This window comes from Oncorhynchus mykiss, chromosome 2 (genome assembly GCF_013265735.2).
Source record: "Oncorhynchus mykiss isolate Arlee chromosome 2, USDA_OmykA_1.1, whole genome shotgun sequence".
Lineage (NCBI taxonomy): Eukaryota > Metazoa > Chordata > Actinopteri > Salmoniformes > Salmonidae > Oncorhynchus > Oncorhynchus mykiss.
In genome coordinates this window covers 2,682,501-2,706,999 of record NC_048566.1, presented here as the reverse complement: position 1 = coordinate 2,706,999, position 24,499 = coordinate 2,682,501, and the positions used below count along the sequence as shown (strand labels likewise).

The 24,499-nt window shown below is 47.0% G+C and overlaps 1 protein-coding gene across 2 annotated transcripts in view; it reads left to right on the top strand.

Moving 5' to 3' along the window:
• Window positions 1-24,499, top strand: part of cdkal1 (CDK5 regulatory subunit associated protein 1-like 1) — a 746,123-nt gene that overhangs the window by 684,013 nt on the left and 37,611 nt on the right. For both annotated transcript variants that reach the window (XM_036935217.1, XM_036935222.1), the window contains exon 14: window positions 19,074-19,238. In XM_036935217.1, coding sequence (XP_036791112.1) covers window positions 19,074-19,238 — 165 coding nt within the window. The remainder of the gene's footprint in view (window positions 1-19,073; window positions 19,239-24,499) is intronic.

Genomic DNA, 24,499 nt, shown 5'->3' with positions numbered 1-24,499 from the left:
GCCTTAAGCCACATTCCAGCTGAAAATCCCACAGCACCCTGCTGCACATGGCTTCAAAGCTTCCCTCCCCTCGTCTCCTTGTAAAAAAAAAAAAAAACTTTCAAACATCCCTTCAAATAAATCAATTTACCCCTGTGTTAACAATCATCAAAAACATGTTTGAAGTTGTGCTTTTTAAAAAAAGGGACTGGAAGAGAGCAGTGATACTTGTTCTCCCTGCCGGTCTTGTCTCTGGGCTATAAATGTAGTTACTAGTGTCATCTAGTTGCTGTAGCTCCAGGTGGACTGTTGGCAGTTTGATCTGCGTCAAAGGTTTTTCCAAACCCATCCCTCTAAAATGATTTTTTTTTTTCTCGCTTGCCCATCCTAAATCAGGAGCTGTCTAGAGGGCTGAGTACACAATGACATGTGACTGGTCTCTAGACATGTGACCGGTCTCGAGACATGTGACCGGTCTCGAGACATGTGACTAGTCTCTAGACATGTGACTAGTCTCTAGACATGGGACCGGTCTCTAGACATGTGACCGGTCTCTAGACATGTGACTGGTCTCTAGACATGAGACCGGTCTCTAGACATGAGACCGGTCTCTAGGCATGTGACCGGTCTCTAGACATGAGACCGGTCTCTAGACATGTGACCGGTCTCTAGGCATGTGACCGGTCTCTAGACATGTGACCGGTCTCTAGACATGTGACCGGTCTCTAGACATGTGACCGGTCTCTAGACATGAGACCGGTCTCTAGACATGTGACCGGTCTCTAGGCATGTGACCGGTCTCTAGACATGTGACCGGTCTCTAGACCGGTCTCTAGACATGTGACCGGTCTCTAGGCATGTGACCGGTCTCTAGGCATGTGACCGGTCTCTAGACCGGTCTCTAGACATTTGACCGGTCTCTAGACATGTGACCGGTCTCTAGGCATGTGACCGGTCTCTAGACATGTGACCGGTCTCTAGACCGGTCTCTAGACATGTGACCGGTCTCTAGACATGTGACCGGTCTCTAGACCGGTCTCTAGACATGTGACCGGTCTCTAGACATGTGACCGGTCTCTAGACATGTGACCGGTCTCTAGGCATGTGACCGGTCTCTAGACATGTGACCGGTCTCTAGACATGTGACCGGTCTCTAGACATGTGACCGGTCTCTAGACATGTGACCGGTCTCTAGACATGTGACCGGTCTCTAGAAATATGACCGGTCTCTAGACATGTGACTGGTCTCTAGACATGTGACTGGTCTCTAGACATGTGACCGGTCTCTATTTTACTCTGCTTCTCTCCCAGGCAGCTGGAAACACATCTTTCTGTGACACACGGTGTGAATAGATGGGATTCATATTCAACCATTATGTCATAAAACCATGAGCCAACGTTTAAAGCCTCATCCCTGACACCACATCACAGCATCCCTGACACCACATCACAGCATCCCGCTCTCTCTGTTTCTTTCTCTCTCTCTTTAACTGTCACTCTCTGTCTCTCTCTCTTTTGATCCTGCTCTCTCTTTGTCTCTCTTTCTCACTCTCTGTCTCACTCTCTGTCTCACTCTCTCTCTTTCTGTCTCTCTTTCTCTCTCTCATTCTCTGTGTGTCTGTCTCTCTCTCTCTGTCTCTCTTTCTCTCTCTGTCTCACTCTCTGTCTCTCACTCTCTGTCTCTCTCTTTGTCTCTCTCTTTGTCTCTCTTTCTCTCTCTCTGTCTCTCTCTCTCTCTCTTTCTCTCTCTCTATGTCTCTCTTTCTCTCTCTCTGTCTCTCTGTCTCTCTCTCTCTTTGTCTCTCTTTCTCTCTCTCTTTGTCTCTCTTTCTCTCTCTCTCTCTCTTTTTCTCTCTCTCTTTGTCTCTCTTTCTCTCTCTGTCTCTCACTCTCTGTCTCTCTTTCTCTGTCTCTCTTTCTCTCTCTCTGTCTCTCTCTCTCTTTCTCTCTTTGTCTCTATTTCTCTCTCTCTTTGTCTCTCTTTCTCTCTCTGTCTCTCTCTCTCTTTCTCTCTTTGTCTCTCTTTCTCTCTCTCTTTGTCTCTCTTTCTCTCTCTGTCTCTCTCTTTTTCTCTCTCTCTTTGTCTCTCTTTCTGTGTCTCTTTCTCTCACTCTCGCTTTCCGTGTGTCGGTCTGTCTCTGTCTCTCTCTTGTTGTTTTGTGAGTCTGTTCAAAGACACCACCACCACTCTTCCTGTCCCTATATATTCTACAGACTGTGGTTCAGGGGGAATATACATTCACCGGACAGTTTATTAGGTACACCCATCTAGTACCGGGTCGGACCCACCTTTGCCTCCAGAACAGCCTAAAATCTTAGGGGAATCCTGACTCTGCCATCAGCATGACGCAACAAGAACCCGGGATTCGTCGGACCAGGCGAGATACTGGATCCGACTCGCCTGGCAGCCACGATCATACCGCGCTCAGTCTGTTCGGTCACTGGTTTTGCTCATTCTAACGTTCAATAGAAAGGTAACTGAATGCCTTGATGCCTGTCTGCCTGCTTTATATAGCACGTCACGGCCACTTGACTTGTAGGAGGGATCCATTTTTGCGAACGGGGTGGTGTACCTAATAAACTGTCCGGCGAGTGTATATATTATGTCTCAGAGCTCGTGGAGTCTGGAGCTGAGGTATTAGATGTGTCCCTTTGCTTGGGGCCTGTGCAGCGAAGTGATCTGTGCTTGTCTGACCCTAACCACCTCTGGCGGGCATCATAAAGACAGCCTGCCTACCAGCCACCACAGAAGACCTGCCATTCCTGTCTTTCACTCTCCTCTCACTCTCCCCTCACTCTCCTCTCACTCTCCCATCACTCTCCCCTCACTCTCCTCTCACTCTCCCGTTACTCTCCCTTCACTCTCCTCTCACTCTCCCTTCACTCTCCTCTCACTCTCCCGTCACTCTCCTCTCACTCTCCCGTCACTCTCCTCTCACTCTCCTCTCACTCCCCATTCACTCTCCTCTCACTCTCCTCATACTCTCCCCTCATACTCTCCCCTCACTCTCCTCTCACTCCCCATTCACTCTCCTCTCACTCTCCTCTCACTCTCCTTTCACTGTTTTCACTCCTACCGTCTAAATTGAAGGAGTTAAAAAAGGATTGGATAGGGAGATAGATAGAGAGAGGGAGAAAAGACTCCTCTCCTTGGCTGGGTGACCCCTGCTGAATAGCCCTGTGAGTCGAGGATGGTCTCCGGAATATTCTCATTATGTCTCTGTTAAGAGTCTCTGGGCATTGTGACGGATGAATCCTCTCTCCTGCTGCTCTCCTGCTATTCACCTGGACAGGAGAGAGGGAGAGTGTTAGAGAGAGGGAGAGTGGGGAGGGGACAGGGTGAGGAGAGAGGGGTGGGAGGGAGAGGGGAGAGTAAAGGAGAGAGGGGTGGGAGGAAGAGAGAAGTGGGAGGGAGAAGGCAGGAAGGAAGGAAAGAGGTGGGGGGGAGAGAGAGCGGGAGGGAGGGAGAGGGGACAGGAAGAGGAGAGAGTAGTAGGAGGGAGAGAAAGAGGTGGAGGGAGGGAGGGAGGGAGGGGGGACAGGAAGAGGAGAGAGTAGTAGGAGGGAGAGAAAGAGGTGGAGGGAGGGAGGGAGGGAGGGTGTTAGGGGGAGGGGACAGGGAGAGGAGAGAGTAGTAGGAGGGAGAGAAAGAGGTGGGGGGAGGAGAGAGGGAGGGAGGGGTGGGAGGGAGGGAGAGGGGAGAGTGTTAGGGGGAGGGGACAGGGAGAGGAGAGAGAGAAAGAGGTGGGGGGAGGAGAGAGAGAGGGAGGGAGGGGAGAGGGGTGGTGTACAAGGAGCTGCAGGGAATTCTAAAGCTGTCGGAAGTGTCTTGCCATACCTTCTTTAATGGTAAAAGAGAGAGTGTAGAGAGAGAGAGAGGAGCGTGTGCCTCCATGTGTGTGTGTGTGTGTGATATTCTGTTGGTGGGAGGGGGACATGTGCTATGATCCCTAAAAGAAAGGAGACATGGCCAGCTACTCTGAACACACAGCCCTCTGCAGATCAGGGGGGGCCGAGGACACAGTGATCTAACATGGATCGGTTTGTTATCAGACCCAACCGACTGCTGCTCATCTTACGTGTTATGGGCTACTGTTTAATCTTCCATAGCAGAGCACTGTTTTCCCCTGTTAGCCACTCTCTCTATCCTAATAAGACACTTTAGTCATCACCTTACGCTGACACAGAGGGTGTGTCTCTATGTGAGATTGTGTTCTGGTGTGTTTGAATAGACGGGATCCTCGTGTCAGGCCTTAACAAGCTTTTTCATCATTTACTCACCTGGTGAAGGGCTGCCTTCGACCACCCAGTCCACACGCACTATCCTCTCTGTCCACTCCTATCATATAGACTCACCTGGTGAAGGGCTGCCTTCGACCACCTAGTCCACACGCACCATCCCCTCTGTCCACTCCTATCATATAGACTCACCTGGTCACCACTCCTATCATATAGACTCACCTGGTAAAGGGCTGCCTTCGACCACCCTGTCCACACGCACCATCCTCTCTGTCCACTCCTATCATATAGACTCACCTGGTAAAGGGCTGCCTTCGACCACCCTGTCCACACGCACCATCCTCTCTGTCCACTCCTATCATATAGACTCACCTGGTCACCACTCCTATCATATAGACTCACCTGGTAAAGGGCTGCCTTCGACCACCCTGTCCACACGCACCATCCTCTCTGTCCACTCCTATCATATAGACTCAACTGGTAAAGGGCTGCCTTCGACCACCCTGTCCACACGCACCATCCTCTCTGTCCACTCCTATCATATAGACTCACCTGGTAAAGGGCTGCCTTCGACCACCCAGTCCACACGCACCATCCCCTCTGTCCACTCCTATCATATAGACTCACCTGGTCACCTAGCATTATCATATAGACTCACCTGGTCACCTAGCATTATCATATAGACTCACCTGGTCACCTAGCATTATCATATAGACTCACCTGGTTACCTAGCATTATCATATAGACTCACCTGGTCACCAGCCCTATCATATAGACTCACCTGGTCACCAGCTCTATCATATAGACCCACCTGGTCACCACTCCTATCATATAGACTCACCTGGTCACCACTCCTATCATATAGACTCACCTGGTCACCAGCCCTATCATATAGACTCACCTGGTCACCACTCCTATCATATAGACTCACCTGGTCACCAGCCCTATCATATAGACTCACCTGGTCACCAGCTCTATCATTTAGACTCACCTGGTCACCAGCCCTATCATATAGACTCACCTGGTCACCACTCCTATCATATAGACTCACCTGGTCACCAGCCCTATCATATAGACTCACCTGGTAAAGGGCTGCCTTCGACCACCCAGTCCACACGCACCATCCCCTCTGTCCACTCCTATCATATAGACTCACCTGGTCACCTAGCATTATCATATAGACTCACCTGGTCACCTAGCATTATCATATAGACTCACCTGGTCACCTAGCATTATCATATAGACTCACCTGGTTACCTAGTATTATCATATAGACTCACCTGGTCACCAGCCCTATCATATAGCCTCACCTGGTCACCAGCTTTATCATATAGACCCACCTGGTCACCACTCCTATCATATAGACTCACCTGGTCACCAGCCCTATCATATAGACTCACCTGGTCACCACTCCTATCATATAGACTCACCTGGTCACCAGCCCTATCATATAGACTCATCTGGTCACCAGCTCTATCATTTAGACTCACCTGGTCACCAGCCCTATCATATAGGCTCACCTGGTCACCACTCCTATCATATAGACTCACCTGGTCACCAGCCCTATCATATAGACTCATCTGGTTACCAGCCCTATCATATAGACTCACCTGGTTACCAGCCCTATCATATAGACTCATCTGGTCACCAGCCCTATCATATAGACTCACCTGGTCACCAGCCCTATCATATATACTCACCTGGTCACCAGCCCTATCATATAGACTCACCTGGTCACCAGCCCTATCATATAGACTCACCTGGTCACCAGCCCTATCATATAGCCTCACCTGGTCACCAGCCCTATCATATAGACTCACCTGGTCACCAGCCCTATCATATAGACTCACCTGGTCACCACTCCTATCATATAGACTCACCTGGTCACCACTCCTATCATATAGCCTCACCTGGTCACCAGCCCTATCATATAGACTCACCTGGTCACCAGCCCTATCATATAGACTCACCTGGTCACCAGCCCTATCATATAGCCTCAACTGGTCACCAGCCCTATCATATAGACTCACCTGGTCACCAGCCCTATCATATAGACTCACCTGGTCACCAGCCCTATCATATAGACTCACCTGGTCACCAGCCCTATCATATAGCCTCACCTGGTCACCAGCCCTATCACCTGGTCTCATCTGGTAGAAGACTGATGCAGATACATACAGAGCATTCGGAAAGTGTTCAGACCCCTTGACTTTTTCCATATTTCGTTAAGTTACAACCTGAAATTCTGAAATTGAATAGTTTTTAGCTACACAAAATGATCTACCCACAATACCACATAATGACATCACAATACCCCATAATGACATCACAATACCCCATAATGACATCACAATACCCCATAATGACATCACAATACCCCATAATGACATCACAATACCCCATAATGACATCACAATACCCCATAATGACATCACAATACCCCATAATGACATCACAATACCACATAATGACATCACAATACCCCATAATGACATCACAATACCCCATAATGACATCACAATACCCCATAATGACATCACAATACCCCATAATGACATCACAATACCCCATAATGACATCACAATACCCCATAATGACATCACAATACCCCATAATGACACCACAATACCCCATAATGACATCACAATACCCCATAATGACATCACAATACCCCATAATGACAAAGCAAGAATGTTTTTATTTTATTTGTGCAAATATATTACAAATAAAAAAACAGAAATATCACATTTCCATAAGTATTCAGACCCTTTACTCAGTACTTTGTTGAAACACCTTTGGCAGCGATTACAGACTCCAGTCTTCATTTCCATAAGTATTCAGACCCTTTACTCAGTACTTTGTTGAAGCACCTTTGGCAGCGATTACAGACTCCAGTCTTCATTTACATAAGTATTCAGACCCTTTACTTAGTACTTTGTTGAAGCACCTTTGGCAGCGATTACAGACTCCAGTCTTCATTTACATAAGTATTCAGACCCTTTACTCAGTACTTTGTTGAAGCACCTTTGGCAGCGATTACAGACTCCAGTCTTCATTTACATAAGTATTCAGACCCTTTACTTAGTACTTTGTTGAAGCACCTTTGGCAGCGATTACAGACTCCAGTCTTCATTTCCATAAGTATTCAGACCCTTTACTCAGTACTTTGTTGAAGCACCTTTGGCAGCGATTACAGACTCCAGTCTTCATTTCCATAAGTATTCAGACCCTTTACTTAGTACTTTGTTGAAGCACCTTTGGCAGCGATTACAGACTCCAGTCTTCATTTCCATAAGTATTCAGACCCTTTACTTAGTACTTTGTTGAAGCACCTTTGGCAGCGATTACAGACTCCAGTCTTCATTTCCATAAGTATTCAGACCCTTTACTCAGTACTTTGTTGAAGCACCTTTGGCAGCGATTACAGCCTCCAGGCTTCTTGGATATGACGCTACAAGCTTGGCACACCTGTATTTGGGGAGTTTCTCCCATTCTTCTCTGCAGATCCTCTCAAGCTCTGTCAGGTTGGATGGGGGAGCGTCGCTGCACAGCTATTTTCAGGTCTCTCCAGAGATGTTCGATCGGATTCAAGTCCGGGAATCTATCTGGGCCACTCAAGGACTTTCAGAGACTTGTCCCGAAGCCACTCCTGCATTGTATTTGCTGTCTGCTTAGGGTTATTGTCCTGTATGAAGGTGAACCTTGGCCCCAGTCTGAGGTCCTGAGCGCTCTGGAGTAGGTTTTCATCAAGGATCTCTCTGTACTTTACTCTGTTTATCTTTGCCTCGATCCTGACTAGTCTCCCTGCCGCTGAAAAACATCCCCACAGCATGATACTGCCACCACCATGCATCACCGTAGGGATGGTGCGAGGTTTCCTCCAGACGTGAAGCTTGGCATTTAGGCTAAAGATTTCAATCTTGGTTTTATCAGACCAGAGAATCTTGTTTCTCACGGTCAGAGAGTCTTTAGGTGTCTTTTGGCAAACTCCAAGCGGGCTGTCATGTGCCTTTTACTGAGGTGTGGCTTCCGTCTGGCCTCTCAACCATAAAGGCCTGATTGGTGGAGTGCTGCAGAGATCGTTGTCCTTCTGGAAGGTTTTCCCATCTCCACAGAGGAACTTTAGTGCTCTGTCAGAGTGACCATCGGGTTTTTGGTCACCTCCCTGACCAAGACCCTTCTCCCCCGATTGCTACGGACAATTCCTTCGACCTCATGGCTTGGTTTTAGCTCTGATATGCACTGTCAACTGTGGGACCTTATATAGACAGGTCTGTGCCTTTCCACATCATGTCCAATCAATTGAATTTGCCACAGGTGGACTCCAATCAAGTTGTAGAACCATCTCAAGGATGATCAATGGAAACAGGATGCATCTGAGCTCAATTTCGAGTCTCATAGCAAAGGGTCTGAATACTTATGTAAATAAGGTATTTCTGTTTTTTTTATTTGTAATACCTTTGCAAAAAAAAAAATGTTTTCACTTCATCATTATGTATTGTGATGTCATTATGGGGTATTATGATGTCATTATGGGGTATTGTGATGTCATTATGGGGTATTGTGATGTCATTATGGGGTATTGTGATGTCATTATGGGGTATTGTGATGTCATTATGGGGTATTGTGATGTCATTATGGGGTATTGTGATGTCATTATGGGGTATTATGATGTCATTATGGGGTATTATGATGTCATTATGGGGTATTGTGATGTCATTATGGGGTATTGTGATGTCATTATGGGGTATTGTGATGTCATTATGGGGTATTGTGATGTCATTATGGGGTATTGTGATGTCATTATGGGGTATTGTGATGTCATTATGGGGTATTGTGATGTCATTATGGGGTATTGTGATGTCATTATGTGGTATTGTGATGTCATTATGGGGTATTGTGATGTCATTATGGGGTATTGTGATGTCATTATGAGGTATTATGATGTCATTATGGGGTATTGTGATGTCATTATGGGGTATTGTGATGTCATTATGGGGTATTATGATGTCATTATGGGGTATTGTGATGTCATTATGGGGTATTGTGATGTCATTATGGGGTATTGTAATGTCATTATGGGGTATTGTAATGTCATTATGGGGTATTGTGATGTCATTATGGGGTATTGTGATGTCATTATGGGGTATTGTGATGTCATTATGGGGTATTGTGATGTCATTATGGGGTATTGTGATGTCATTATGGGGTATTGTGATGTCATTATGGGGTATTGGGATGTCATTATGGGGTATTATGATGTCATTATGGGGTATTGTGATGTCTTTATGGGGTATTGTGATGTCATTATGGGGTATTGTGATGTCATTATGGGGTATTATGATGTCATTATGGGGTATTGTGATGTCATTATGGGGTATTATGATGTCATTATGGGGTATTGTGATGTCATTATAGGGTATTGGGATGTCATTATGGGGTATTATGATGTCATTATGGGGTATTGTGATGTCATTATGGGGTATTGTGATGTCATTATGGGGTATTGTGATGTCATTATGGGGTATTATGATGTCATTATGGGGTATTGTGATGTCATTATGGGGTATTGTGATGTCATTATGGGGTATTGTGATGTCATTATGGGGTATTGTGATGTCATTATGGGGTATTATGATGTCATTATGGGGTATTGTGATGTCATTATGGGGTATTGTGATGTCATTATGGGGTATTGTGATGTCATTATGGGGTATTGTGTGTAGATTGCTGAGGATTTTTTTATTTTATTTCATCCATTTTAGAAAAAGGCTGTAACGCGACAAAGTCAAGGGGTCTGAATACTTTCTGAGTTTTCTGTACATCCTTTACATAACCCGTGTGGAAGGAAGGATCTTCTTGTTGTCCAGACACCATTTGAGCAGGCATGAGAGAGCAGTACTACTTGGTAAAGATGTCTATAAACTGGAGTTACCTACAACGCTGTCCACTGGGAACAGGGCCCAACAGTACCTCACACTAAATCATATAGATATGAGGATTCTGTCATGAGTGGCTCGTCAATGTACATGGTATACAGATATTTCTAAAGGAAACGACTGAAGACTTGTTCTCGTTGTCAAGCACCCCAACCGCCTGTTTTCTGTTCAGTTGAGATGTGAAAGCTCGTCTCTCTCAGAACATGCCAACGTTTGACCTTGAGCGCTTTACATAATTGAATGGAAAAAAACAATTGTCACACTTAAGAATGTTAATTTAGAGCCACAGAAAGAATCAGACAATTAGGGGCAGCAGCGTTCAGGGGAAACTCATTTATTTTCCAGTTAATTGAAAAAGTAATTGTCAGATCCAAAGATATTCTCTATAGTATAGAGTTTTGATGGAACATAATAGGGCCTTTCAGACATCTCCTCACCAAGCCAGGCCTTCTTCCTCCCATCAACAGCCACCCCCTCCCCTTCCTCCCATCAACAGCCCCCCCCCCCCCCCCCCCCCCCCCCCGTTCCTCCCATCAACAGCCCCCCTTCCCCCATGGTTGAAGGGAGCTGTGGAAGGGGGGCTGTGGAGGGGGGGGGGGTGATGGGGGAAGGGGGTTTAAATGCCAGGCTAATCAGTTTAAATGCCATGCTAATACCAACACTACCAACCAACCACAACATAATGAAGGCCATTACAACCCCAAACCCCTGTAGATTAATCTCCTCTGCACAAGCATCTTTAAATCCAATTGTGTGGAGGTTGGATCCAACTTTTCTATAGGACCTGATGCATATATATATATATATAAGTGTGTAATCTCAGCGTAGAAATGTGTTGTGAAGGAACGGGGGTTATATCTGTCATGGGAATAATGGGAATGCCACAGCGTTCCGAGCTGGAACACTAAGCCCCGTTCCCGTACTCCAGGGGATGTGTAGTTTAACTATACAGCCCCTGCTGTACTGTACTCCCATTGGCTGGGACTGGAGGAGGACATCTCTAAACCTTTTACTGGCTTCACTGGCATTATTGTATTTAACCTTAATTTAACTAAGTCAGTTAAGAACAAATTATTTTTTTACAATGACGGCCTACCGGGGAACAGTGGGTTAACTGCCTTGTTCAGGGGAACAGTGGGTTAACTGCCTTGTTCAGGGGAACAGTGGGTTAACTGCCTTGTTCAGGGGAACAGTGGGTTAACTGCCTTGTTCAGGGGAACAGTGGGTTAACTGCCTTGTTCAGGGGAACAGTGGGTTAACTGCCTTGTTCAGGGGAACAGTGGGTTAACTGTCTTTATCAGGGGAACAGTGGGTTAACTGCCTTGTTCAGGGGAACAGTGGGTTAACTGCCTTGTTCAGGGGAACAGTGGGTTAACTGCCTTGTTCAGGGGAACAGTGGGTTAACTGCCTTGTTCAGGGGAACAGCGGGTTAACTGCCTTGTTCAGGGGAACAGTGGGTTAACTGCCTTGTTCAGGGGAACAGTGGGTTAACTGCCTTGTTCAGGAGAACAGTGGGTTAACTGCCTTGGTCAGGGGAACAGTGGGTTAACTGCCTTGTTCAGGGGAACAGTGGGTTAACTGCCTTGTTCAGGGGAACAGTGGGTTAACTGCCTTGTTCAGGGGAACAGTGGGTTAACTGCCTCGGTCAGGGGAACAGTGGGTTAACTGCCTCGTTCAGGGGAACAGTGGGTTAACTGCCTTGTTCAGGGGAACAGTGGGTTAACTGCCTTGTTCAGGGGAACAGTGGGTTAACTGCCTTGGTCCGGGGAACAGTGGGTTAACTGCCTTGGTCAGGGGAACAGTGCGTTAACTGCCTTGGTCAGGGGAACAGTGGGTTAACTGCCTTGTTCAGGAGAACAGTGGGTTAACTGCCACTGATATTTTTTTACCTTGTCATCTCAGGGATTCGATCTTGCAACCTTTCGGTTACTAGTCCAACACTCTGACCACTAGGCTGCCTGCCGCCCCTACACTCTAACCACTAGGCTACCTGCCACCCCTACACTCTGACCACTAGGCTACCTGCCGCCCCTACACTCTAACCACTAGGCTACCTGCCGCCCCTACACTCTAACCACTAGGCTACCTGCCACCCCTACACTCTGACCACTAGGCTACCTGCCGCCCCTACACTCTAACCACTAGGCTACCTGCCACCCCTACACTCTGACCACTAGGCTACCTGCCGCCCCTACACTCTAACCACTAGGCTACCTGCCACCCCTACACTCTGACCACTAGGCTACCTGCCGCCCCTACACTCTAACCACTAGGCTACCTGTCTCCCCATGTCTCCTTGGCATCCAACACCACCAGGACATTTGAATCCTCCTAAACTGGTCCACATGACTTACAGAAACCTCCAGTAGTGTCCAGGTGTACCGTTACAACACTGAGCGGGTGGTGACGTTTGAATCCTCCTAAACTGGTCCACATGACTTTATGAAACCTCCAGTAGTGTCCAAGTGTACCGTTACAACACTGAGCGGGTGGTGACGTTTGAATCCTCCTAAACTGGTCCACATGACTTTATGAAACCTCCAGTAGTGTCCAGGTGTACCGTTACAACACTGAGCGGGTGGTGACGTTTGAATCCTCCTAAACTGGTCATGACTTACAGAAACCTCCAGTAGTGTCCAGGTGTACCGTTACAACACTGAGCGGGTGGTGACGTTTGAATCCTCCTAAACTGGTCCACATGACTTTATGAAACCTCCAGTAGTGTCCAGGTGTACCGTTACAACACTGAGCGGGTGGTGACGTTTGAATCCTCCTAAACTGGTCCACATGACTTTATGAAACCTCCAGTAGTGTCCAGGTGTACCGTTACAACACTGAGCGGGTGGTGACGTTTGAATCCTCCTAAACTGGTCATGACTTACAGAAACCTCCGGTAGTGTCCAGGTGTACCGTTACAACACTGAGCGGGTGGTGACGTTTGAATCCTCCTAAACTGGTCATGACTTACAGAAACCTCCGGTAGTGTCCAGGTGTACCGTTACAACACTGAGCGGGTGGTGACGTTTGAATCCTCCTAAACTGGTCATGACTTACAGAAACCTCCGGTAGTGTCCAGGTGTACCGTTACAACACCGAGCGGGTGGTGACGTTTGAATCCTCCTAAACTGGTCATGACTTTAAGAAACCTCCAGTAGTGTCCAGGTGTACCGTTACAACACCGAGCGGGGGGTGACGTTTGAATCCTCCTAAACTGGTCATGACTTACAGAAACCTCCGGTAGTGTCCAGGTGTACCGTTACAACACTGAGCGGGTGGTGACGTTTGAATCCTCCTAAACTGGTCATGACTTACAGAAACCTCCAGTAGTGTCCAGGTGTACCGTTACAACACCGAGCGGGTGGTGACGTTTGAATCCTCCTAAACTGGTCATGACTTACAGAAACCTCCAGTAGTGTCCAGGTGTACCGTTACAACACCGAGCGGGTGGTGACGTTTGAATCCTCCTAAACTGGTCATGACTTACAGAAACCTCCGGTAGTGTCCAGGTGTACCGTTACAACACTGAGCGGGTGGTGACGTTTGAATCCTCCTAAACTGGTCATGACTTACAGAAACCTCCGGTAGTGTCCAGGTGTACCGTTACAACACTGAGCGGGTGGTGACGTTTGAATCCTCCTAAACTGGTCATGACTTACAGAAACCTCCGGTAGTGTCCAGGTGTACCGTTACAACACTGAGCGGGTGGTGACGTTTGAATCCTCCTAAACTGGTCATGACTTACAGAAACCTCCGGTAGTGTCCAGGTGTACCGTTACAACACCGAGCGGGTGGTGACGTTTGAATCCTCCTAAACTGGTCATGACTTACAGAAACCTCCGGTAGTGTCCAGGTGTACCGTTACAACACTGAGCGGGTGGTGACGTTTGAATCCTCCTAAACTGGTCATGACTTACAGAAACCTCCGGTAGTGTCCAGGTGTACCGTTACAACACTGAGCGGGTGGTGACGTTTGAATCCTCCTAAACTGGTCATGACTTACAGAAACCTCCGGTAGTGTCCAGGTGTACCGTTACAACACTGAGCGGGTGGTGACGTTTGAATCCTCCTAAACTGGTCATGACTTACAGAAACCTCCGGTAGTGTCCAGGTGTACCGTTACAACACTGAGCGGGTGGTGACGTTTGAATCCTCCTAAACTGGTCATGACTTACAGAAACCTCCGGTAGTGTCCAGGTGTACCGTTACAACACTGAGCGGGTGGTGACGTTTGAATCCTCCTAAACTGGTCATGACTTACAGAAACCTCCGGTAGTGTCCAGGTGTACCGTTACAACACTGAGCGGGTGGTGACGTTTGAATCCTCCTAAACTGGTCATGACTTACAGAAACCTCCAGTAGTGTCCAGGTGTACCGTTACAACACCGAGCGGGTGGTGACGTTTGAATCCTCCTAAACTGGTCATGACTTACAGAAACCTCCGGTAGTGTCCAGGTGTACCGTTACAACACTGAGCGGGTGGTGACGTTTGAATCCTCCTAAACTGGTCATGACTTACAGAAACCTCCGGTAGTGTCCAGGTGTACCGTTACAACACTGAGCGGGTGGTGACGTTTGAATCCTCCTAAACTGGTCATGACTTTAAGAAACCTCCAGTAGTGTCCAGGTGTACCGTTACAACACTGAGCGGGTGGTGACGTTTGAATCCTCCTAAACTGGTCCACATGACTTACAGAAACCTCCGGTAGTGTCCAGGTGTACCGTTACAACACCGAGCGGGGGGTGACGTTTGAATCCTCCTAAACTGGTCATGACTTACAGAAACCTCCGGTAGTGTCCAGGTGTACCGTTACAACACTGAGCGGGTGGTGACGTTTGAATCCTCCTAAACTGGTCATGACTTACAGAAACCTCCGGTAGTGTCCAGGTGTACCGTTACAACACTGAGCGGGTGGTGACGTTTGAATCCTCCTAAACTGGTCATGACTTACAGAAACCTCCGGTAGTGTCCAGGTGTACCGTTACAACACTGAGCGGGTGGTGACGTTTGAATCCTCCTAAACTGGTCATGACTTACAGAAATCTCCGGTAGTGTCCAGGTGTACCGTTACAACACCGAGCGGGTGGTGACGTTTGAATCCTCCTAAACTGGTCATGACTTACAGAAACCTCCGGTAGTGTCCAGGTGTACCGTTACAACACTGAGCGGGTGGTGACGTTTGAATCCTCCTAAACTGGTCATGACTTACAGAAACCTCCGGTAGTGTCCAGGTGTACCGTTACAACACTGAGCGGGTGGTGACGTTTGAATCCTCCTAAACTGGTCATGACTTACAGAAACCTCCGGTAGTGTCCAGGTGTACCGTTACAACACTGAGCGGGTGGTGACGTTTGAATCCTCCTAAACTGGTCATGACTTACAGAAACCTCCGGTAGTGTCCAGGTGTACCGTTACAACACTGAGCGGGTGGTGACGTTTGAATCCTCCTAAACTGGTCATGACTTACAGAAACCTCCGGTAGTGTCCAGGTGTACCGTTACAACACTGAGCGGGTGGTGACGTTTGAATCCTCCTAAACTGGTCATGACTTACAGAAACCTCCGGTAGTGTCCAGGTGTACCGTTACAACACTGAGCGGGTGGTGACGTTTGAATCCTCCTAAACTGGTCATGACTTACAGAAACCTCCAGTAGTGTCCAGGTGTACCGTTACAACACCGAGCGGGTGGTGACGTTTGAATCCTCCTAAACTGGTCATGACTTACAGAAACCTCCGGTAGTGTCCAGGTGTACCGTTACAACACTGAGCGGGTGGTGACGTTTGAATCCTCCTAAACTGGTCATGACTTACAGAAACCTCCGGTAGTGTCCAGGTGTACCGTTACAACACTGAGCGGGTGGTGACGTTTGAATCCTCCTAAACTGGTCATGACTTTAAGAAACCTCCAGTAGTGTCCAGGTGTACCGTTACAACACTGAGCGGGTGGTGACGTTTGAATCCTCCTAAACTGGTCCACATGACTTACAGAAACCTCCGGTAGTGTCCAGGTGTACCGTTACAACACCGAGCGGGGGGTGACGTTTGAATCCTCCTAAACTGGTCATGACTTACAGAAACCTCCGGTAGTGTCCAGGTGTACCGTTACAACACTGAGCGGGTGGTGACGTTTGAATCCTCCTAAACTGGTCATGACTTACAGAAACCTCCGGTAGTGTCCAGGTGTACCGTTACAACACTGAGCGGGTGGTGACGTTTGAATCCTCCTAAACTGGTCATGACTTACAGAAACCTCCAGTAGTGTCCAGGTGTACCGTTACAACACCGAGCGGGTGGTGACGTTTGAATCCTCCTAAACTGGTCATGACTTACAGAAACCTCCAGTAGTGTCCAGGTGTACCGTTACAACACCGAGCGGGTGGTGACGTTTGAATCCTCCTAAACTGGTCATGACTTACAGAAACCTCCGGTAGTGTCCAGGTGTACCGTTACAACACTGAGCGGGTGGTGACGTTTGAATCCTCCTAAACTGGTCATGACTTACAGAAACCTCCGGTAGTGTCCAGGTGTACCGTTACAACACTGAGCGGGTGGTGACGTTTGAATCCTCCTAAACTGGTCATGACTTACAGAAACCTCCGGTAGTGTCCAGGTGTACCGTTACAACACTGAGCGGGTGGTGACGTTTGAATCCTCCTAAACTGGTCATGACTTACAGAAACCTCCGGTAGTGTCCAGGTGTACCGTTACAACACCGAGCGGGTGGTGACGTTTGAATCCTCCTAAACTGGTCATGACTTACAGAAACCTCCGGTAGTGTCCAGGTGTACCGTTACAACACTGAGCGGGTGGTGACGTTTGAATCCTCCTAAACTGGTCATGACTTACAGAAACCTCCGGTAGTGTCCAGGTGTACCGTTACAACACTGAGCGGGTGGTGACGTTTGAATCCTCCTAAACTGGTCATGACTTACAGAAACCTCCGGTAGTGTCCAGGTGTACCGTTACAACACTGAGCGGGTGGTGACGTTTGAATCCTCCTAAACTGGTCATGACTTACAGAAACCTCCGGTAGTGTCCAGGTGTACCGTTACAACACTGAGCGGGTGGTGACGTTTGAATCCTCCTAAACTGGTCATGACTTACAGAAACCTCCGGTAGTGTCCAGGTGTACCGTTACAACACTGAGCGGGTGGTGACGTTTGAATCCTCCTAAACTGGTCATGACTTACAGAAACCTCCGGTAGTGTCCAGGTGTACCGTTACAACACTGAGCGGGTGGTGACGTTTGAATCCTCCTAAACTGGTCATGACTTACAGAAACCTCCAGTAGTGTCCAGGTGTACCGTTACAACACCGAGCGGGTGGTGACGTTTGAATCCTCCTAAACTGGTCATGACTTACAGAAACCTCCGGTAGTGTCCAGGTGTACCGTTACAACACTGAGCGGGTGGTGACGTTTGAATCCTCCTAAACTGGTCATGACTTACAGAAACCTCCGGTAGTGTCCAGGTGTACCGTTACAACACTGAGCGGGTGGTGACGTTTGAATCCTCCTAAACTGGTCATGACTTTAAGAAACCTCCAGTAGTGTCCAGGTGTACCGTTACAACACTGAGCGGGTGGTGACGTTTGAATCCTCCTAAACTGGTCCACATGACTTACAGAAACCTCCGGTAGTGTCCAGGTGTACCGTTACAACACCGAGCGGGGGGTGACGTTTGAATCCTCCTAAACTGGTCATGACTTTAAGAAACCTCCAGTAGTGTCCAGGTGTACCGTTACAACACTGAGCGGGTGGTGACGTTTGAATCCTCCTAAACTGGTCCACATGACTTACAGAAACCTCCGGTAGTGTCCAGGTGTACCGTTACAACACCGAGCGGGGGGTGACGTTTGAATCCTCCTAAACTGGTCATGACTTACAGAAACCTCCGGTAGTGTCCAGGTGTACCGTTACAACACTGAGCGGGTGGTGACGTTTGAATCCTCCTAAACTGGTCATGACTTACAGAAACCTCCGGTAGTGTCCAGGTGTACCGTTACAACACTGAGCGGGTGGTGACGTTTGAATCCTCCTAAACTGGTCATGACTTACAGAAACCTCCGGTAGTGTCCAGGTGTACCGTTACAACACTGAGCGGGTGGTGACGTTTGAATCCTCCTAAACTGGTCATGACTTACAGAAACCTCCGGTAGTGTCCAGGTGTACCGTTACAACACTGAGCGGGTGGTGACGTTTGAATCCTCCTAAACTGGTCATGACTTACAGAAACCTCCGGTAGTGTCCAGGTGTACCGTTACAACACTGAGCGGGTGGTGACGTTTGAATCCTCCTAAACTGGTCATGACTTACAGAAACCTCCGGTAGTGTCCAGGTGTACCGTTACAACACTGAGCGGGTGGTGACGTTTGAATCCTCCTAAACTGGTCATGACTTACAGAAACCTCCAGTAGTGTCCAGGTGTACCGTTACAACACTGAGCGGGTGGTGACGTTTGAATCCTCCTAAACTGGTCATGACTTACAGAAACCTCCGGTAGTGTCCAGGTGTACCGTTACAACACTGAGCGGGTGGTGACGTTTGAATCCTCCTAAACTGGTCATGACTTACAGAAACCTCCGGTAGTGTCCAGGTGTACCGTTACAACACTGAGCGGGTGGTGACGTTTGAATCCTCCTAAACTGGTCATGACTTACAGAAACCTCCAGTAGTGTCCAGGTGTACCGTTACAACACCGAGCGGGTGGTGACGTTTGAATCCTCCTAAACTGGTCATGACTTACAGAAACCTCCGGTAGTGTCCAGGTGTACCGTTACAACACTGAGCGGGTGGCGATCCATCACCTATTTTTACACCATGCTTCTCTGACAACAGTTTTTCCCATGTTCAATGGATTTCACACATTGACCTCTAACCCCCCACCCCCCCACACCCCATTTCATATTTCCTGTGTCAGGTGCTGGTGCCCAAGAGGTCAGAGTTCAAGGGGAAGATGATTGAGGTGGAGATCTTCGAGGCCGGCAAACACTTCCTGAAGGGAAGACCGCTGGATGGCTCCGAAGTGTTCACTCCCTCCATCGCCGAGCCACTGCAGCAGGGGGAGGTGTCTGGGCTCAGTCAGGTAACCTATTCAATACGACTGTGTTTGTGTCTCCTCTGTCAACTCCTATTAGAGCCACAGCGGTAGCTATCTGTTACAGGAATTACATTCCTCTGTTTTAATACCCAATTAAAATCAAAGAGAGGTTGTAAGACCCTTATTGGTGTAAAATGGACAGAGACCAGCCTTTGAAATCAACCAGCTGCGTTCATTCTCGTGAGTACTGCTCCTTACACATTTTACCACAGGTTATAAACTGAAAATGACGTCAGCGTTTTCTAAATGTTCCGTCTCTTCTTGACACTGGTAGAAAGGCCCTATAGTTCTCAAGCCTTCCCACCTCGCCTAGAGCCAAGGTCAGGCCAGTGTAGATAAGCATTCTAGCCAGTCTGGCGATATAGTTCATTCATTTCTACCAAGGAACAGACAGTCATTGTTCTAATTCTTGATTATATTTACACACATTATATTCAGTACTAGGATTAAAATAAAATGCATACAGTAACATAATAGTATTCTGATTAGTACATATACAGTAACATAATAGTATTCTGATTAGTACATTGAGAGTAACATAATAGTATTCTGATTAGTACATATACAGTAACATAATAGTATTCTGATTAGTACATTGAGAGTAACATAATAGTATTCTGATTAGTACATATACAGTAACATAATAGTATTCTGATTAGTACATTGAGAGTAACATAATAGTATTCTGATTAGTACATATACAGTAACATAATAGTATTCTGATTAGTACATTGAGAGTAACATAATAGTATTCTGATTAGTACATATACAGTAACATAATAGTATTCTGATTCGTACATTGAGAGTAACATACTAGTATTCTGATTAGTACATTGAGAGTAACATAATAGTATTCTGATTAGTACATTGAGAGTAACATAATAGTGTTCTGATTAGTCAGTCCTGATTGAAATGTATACATAATTAGTCATTATTGATAAAAATTCCCTTAACACTATCTCAGACAGGAGAATATCTACGGCAAAAGTTAACAATGGAACAGACCTACAGCAAAATGGTTATTTTTTTCCATATAGGATTTGTTGTTTTTATTGTTGTTCTGCTTGAAATAAAAGAGTCTTTCACGCCAGTTTACTCGGAGGCTGGCAGGGTTACTTCAGGTGCAGCCGTCACACTCTTGAGTTGTTTCTCCAAGTTCCTCCAATAGCTGCCTTTTCTTCCAGGGAACCAAAGTGCAAGGTGATTTTGAAATGATTGGAAGGCCGTAACTACATGACTGTTATTACTATTAGTCTCGGCTTGGAAATGACATTTCATTCACTGCGTCAAATCCGCCTGAACACCGTGTGAAGTCTTTCCTACTTAATGCGTTGTCACATCAATGGCCCTATTGAATTCAGCTAGAGGTTCAAGCGTTCTCTTTTCAGCAGGAAGCTGGTAGGCCGAGCGATCTCAGGTCGTCAGAGGGCATGTCTTCCCATTGGCTTACCAGGTTGAATAAAGGCAATGCGTTAATAAAGGAATCGCATTAACAGAAAACTACATTATGAACAGAGGAGAAAGTCTACCATTCAGTCAGCGTGAAGGCAGTAACTACCTGAATTATGTGTTGTCACGATACCCAGGAAGCAAAGGAAACGAAACAGGAAGGCGGTCTCAATGTCTCGAGGAATAACCTTCTTAATGTTGGACAAAACAGCCTTCCTTATCCTTGTCACCCAGAGTCACATTTAGTTTATTTTTGCCAGCTATAGCACACAGTGTTTTTTATTTTTACCAAAGTAGGTTTTAAAGGAGCATAGATTTCAGTCTGCTTCGTGTTTTTTTTTTTTTTTTTGCCGAGGAACATCTAGTATGGTGGAATGGTGACACTGGAATGGTGACACTGGAATGGTGACACTGGAATGGTGACATTGGAATGGTGACACTGGAATGGTGACATTGGAATGGTGACACTGGAATGGTGACACTGGAATGGTGACATTGGAATGGTGACATTGGAATGGTGACACTGGCATGGTGACACTGGAATGGTGACATTGGCATGGTGACACTGGCATGGTGACATTGGAATGGTGACAACACCAATCTGAATAGATAAGACTAGTCCACTCCGGAGTGTCTGGTAAAATGAAGGACGTGATTTAGGCTCTCTAGAGATGCTTAAATGAAGCTGCTAGCGAAACTCTCCTCTCCTCTCTCAGCCTCATTGACTATTGGTCTAAAGTAGTCCTACTATATACAGTAGGGAATTGGGTGCCAGTCTGAACTCACACTGTGTCTGCTCCTAGGCCATCTGTTCCTCCCTACAATAGTTCTTAGATAGAATTCACGGACGGGACAGACAGGCAGTAGGGCAGGCCACTCCATCTTTTAATCACTGGTTTTATAAATGGAGCCTGAAGTACTGTCTATCAGCCTGACAGGTCCTCCACTAGATGATGCCTTAAGTACTACCTATCAGCCTGACAGGTCCTTCACTAGATGATGCCTTAAGTACTACCGATCAGCCTGACAGGTCCTTCACTAGATGATGCCTTAAATACTGTCTATCAGCCTGACAGGTCCTTCACTAGATGATGCCTTAAGTACTACCGATCAGCCTGACAGGTCCTTCACTAGATGATGCCTTAAGTACTACCTATCAGCCTGACAGGTCTTTCACTAGATGATGCCTTAAGTACTGTCTATCAGCCTGAAAGGTCCTTCACTAGATGATGCCTTAAGTACTACCGATCAGCCTGACAGGTCCTTCACTAGATGATGCCTTAAGTACTACCTATCAGCCTGACAGCTCCTTCACTAGATGATGCCTTAAGTACTATATCAGCCTGACAGGTCCTTCACTAGATGATGCCTTAAGTACTATATCAGCCTGACAGGTCCTTCACTAGATGATGCCTTAAGTACTATATCTGCCTGACAGGTCCTTCACTAGATGATGCCTTAAATACTGTCTATCAGCCTGACAGGTCCTTCACTAGATGATGCCTTAAGTACTATATCTGCCTGACAGGTCCTTCACTAGATGATGCCTTAAGTACTGTCTATCAGCCTGACAGGTCCTTCACTAGATGATGCCTTAAGTACTGTCTATCTGCCTGACAGGTCCTTCACTAGATGATGCCTTAAATACTGTCTATCAGCCTGACATGTCCTTCACTAGATGATGCCTTAAGTACTGTCTATCTGCCTGACAGGTCCTTCACTAGATGATGCCTTAAATACTGTCTATCAGCCTGACAGGTCCTTCACTAGATGATGCCTTAAGTACTGTCTATCTGCCTGACAGGTCCTTCACTAGATGATGCCTTAAATACTGTCTATCAGCCTGACAGGTTCTTCACTAGATGATGCCTTAAGTACTGTCTATCAGCCTGACAGGTCCTTCACTAGATGATGCCTTAAATACTGTCTATCAGCCTGACAGGTCCTTCACTAGATGATGCCTTAAGTACTATATCTGCCTGACAGGTCCTTCACTAGATGATGCCTTAAGTACTGTCTATCAGCCTGACAGGTCCTTCACTAGATGATGCCTTAAGTACTGTCTATCTGCCTGACAGGTCCTTCACTAGATGATGCCTTAAATACTGTCTATCAGCCTGACAGGTCCTTCACTAGATGATGCCTTAAGTACTGTCTATCTGCCTGACAGGTCCTTCACTAGATGATGCCTTAAATACTGTCTATCAGCCTGACAGGTCCTTCACTAGATGATGCCTTAAGTACTGTCTATCTGCCTGACAGGTCCTTCACTAGATGATGCCTTAAATACTGTCTATCAGCCTGACAGGTTCTTCACTAGATGATGCCTTAAGTACTGTCTATCAGCCTGACAGGTCCTTCACTAGATGATGCCTTAAATACTGTCTATCAGCCTGACAGGTCCTTCACTAGATGATGCCTTAAATACTGTCTATCAGCCTGACAGGTCCTTCACTAGATGATGCCTTAAATACTGTCTATCAGCCTGACAGGTCCTTCACTAGATGATGCCTTAAATACTGTCTATCAGCCTGACAGGTCCTTCACTAGATGATGCCTTAAATACTGTCTATCAGCCTGACAGGTCCTTCACTAGATGATGCCGGGTTCACCAGCTAATCACTCAGAGCCCTTCTGTATGATTCATCCACTCAATTAAAAATAATCTAGTCTTTTAAGGTTTATTATTTCAGATATCTTTAAAATGTAAATGAAATGGGCAGCTTGAAGAGCTATTTCAGAATTGGATGGAAGTTAGTGAACCCTGTTTTTTTATCCATCTAACATACATTAGTGTGCAGCACCCACTCAGACACTCAGACACTCAGACAGGCAGTGTTTACAAACATAGACACATAGGTGCACAACGTAGCCTGACCTGTACAGTACGTTGGGGGGATACATTTTCCGCTAAGATGTGGTCAGATCAGAGCCAGGGCTCTCAGTGGGTCTGCATGCTAAGATGTGGTCAGATCAGAGCCAGGGCTCTCAGTGGGTCTGCATGCTAAGATGTGGTCAGATCAGAGCCAGGGCTCTCAGTGGGTCTGCATGCTAAGATGTGGTCAGATCAGAGCCAGGGCTCTCAGTGGGTCTGCATGCTAAGATGTGGTCAGATCAAAGCCAGGGCTCTCAGTGGGTCTGCATGCTAAGATGTGGTCAGATCAGAGCCAGGGCTCTCTATACAGGGGGTACCGGTACAGAGTCAATGTGGAGGCTATATACAGGGGGTACCGGTACAGAGTCAATGTGGAGGCTATATACACAGGGGGTACCGGTACAGAGTCAATGTGGAGGCTATATACAGGGGGTACCGGTACAGAGTCAATGTGGAGGCTATATACAGGGGGTACCGGTACAGAGTCAATGTGGAGGCTATATACAGGGGGTACCGGTACAGAGTCAATGTGAAGGCTATATACAGGCTGTTACAGAGTCAATGTGGAGGCTATATACAGGGGGTACCGGTACAGAGTCAATGTGGAGGCTATATACAGGGTGTACCCGTACAGAGTCAATGTGGAGGCTATATACAGGGGGTACCGGTACAGAGTCAATGTGGAGGCTATATACAGGGGGTACCGGTACAGAGTCAATGTGGAGGCTATATACAGGGGGTACTGGTACAGAGTCAATGTGGAGACTATATACAGGGGGTACCGGTACAGAGTCAATGTGGAGGCTATATACAGGCTGTTACAGAGTCAATGTGGAGGCTATATACAGGGGGTACCGGTACAGAGTCAATGTGGAGGCTATATACAGGGGGTACCGGTACAGAGTCAATGTGGAGGCTATAT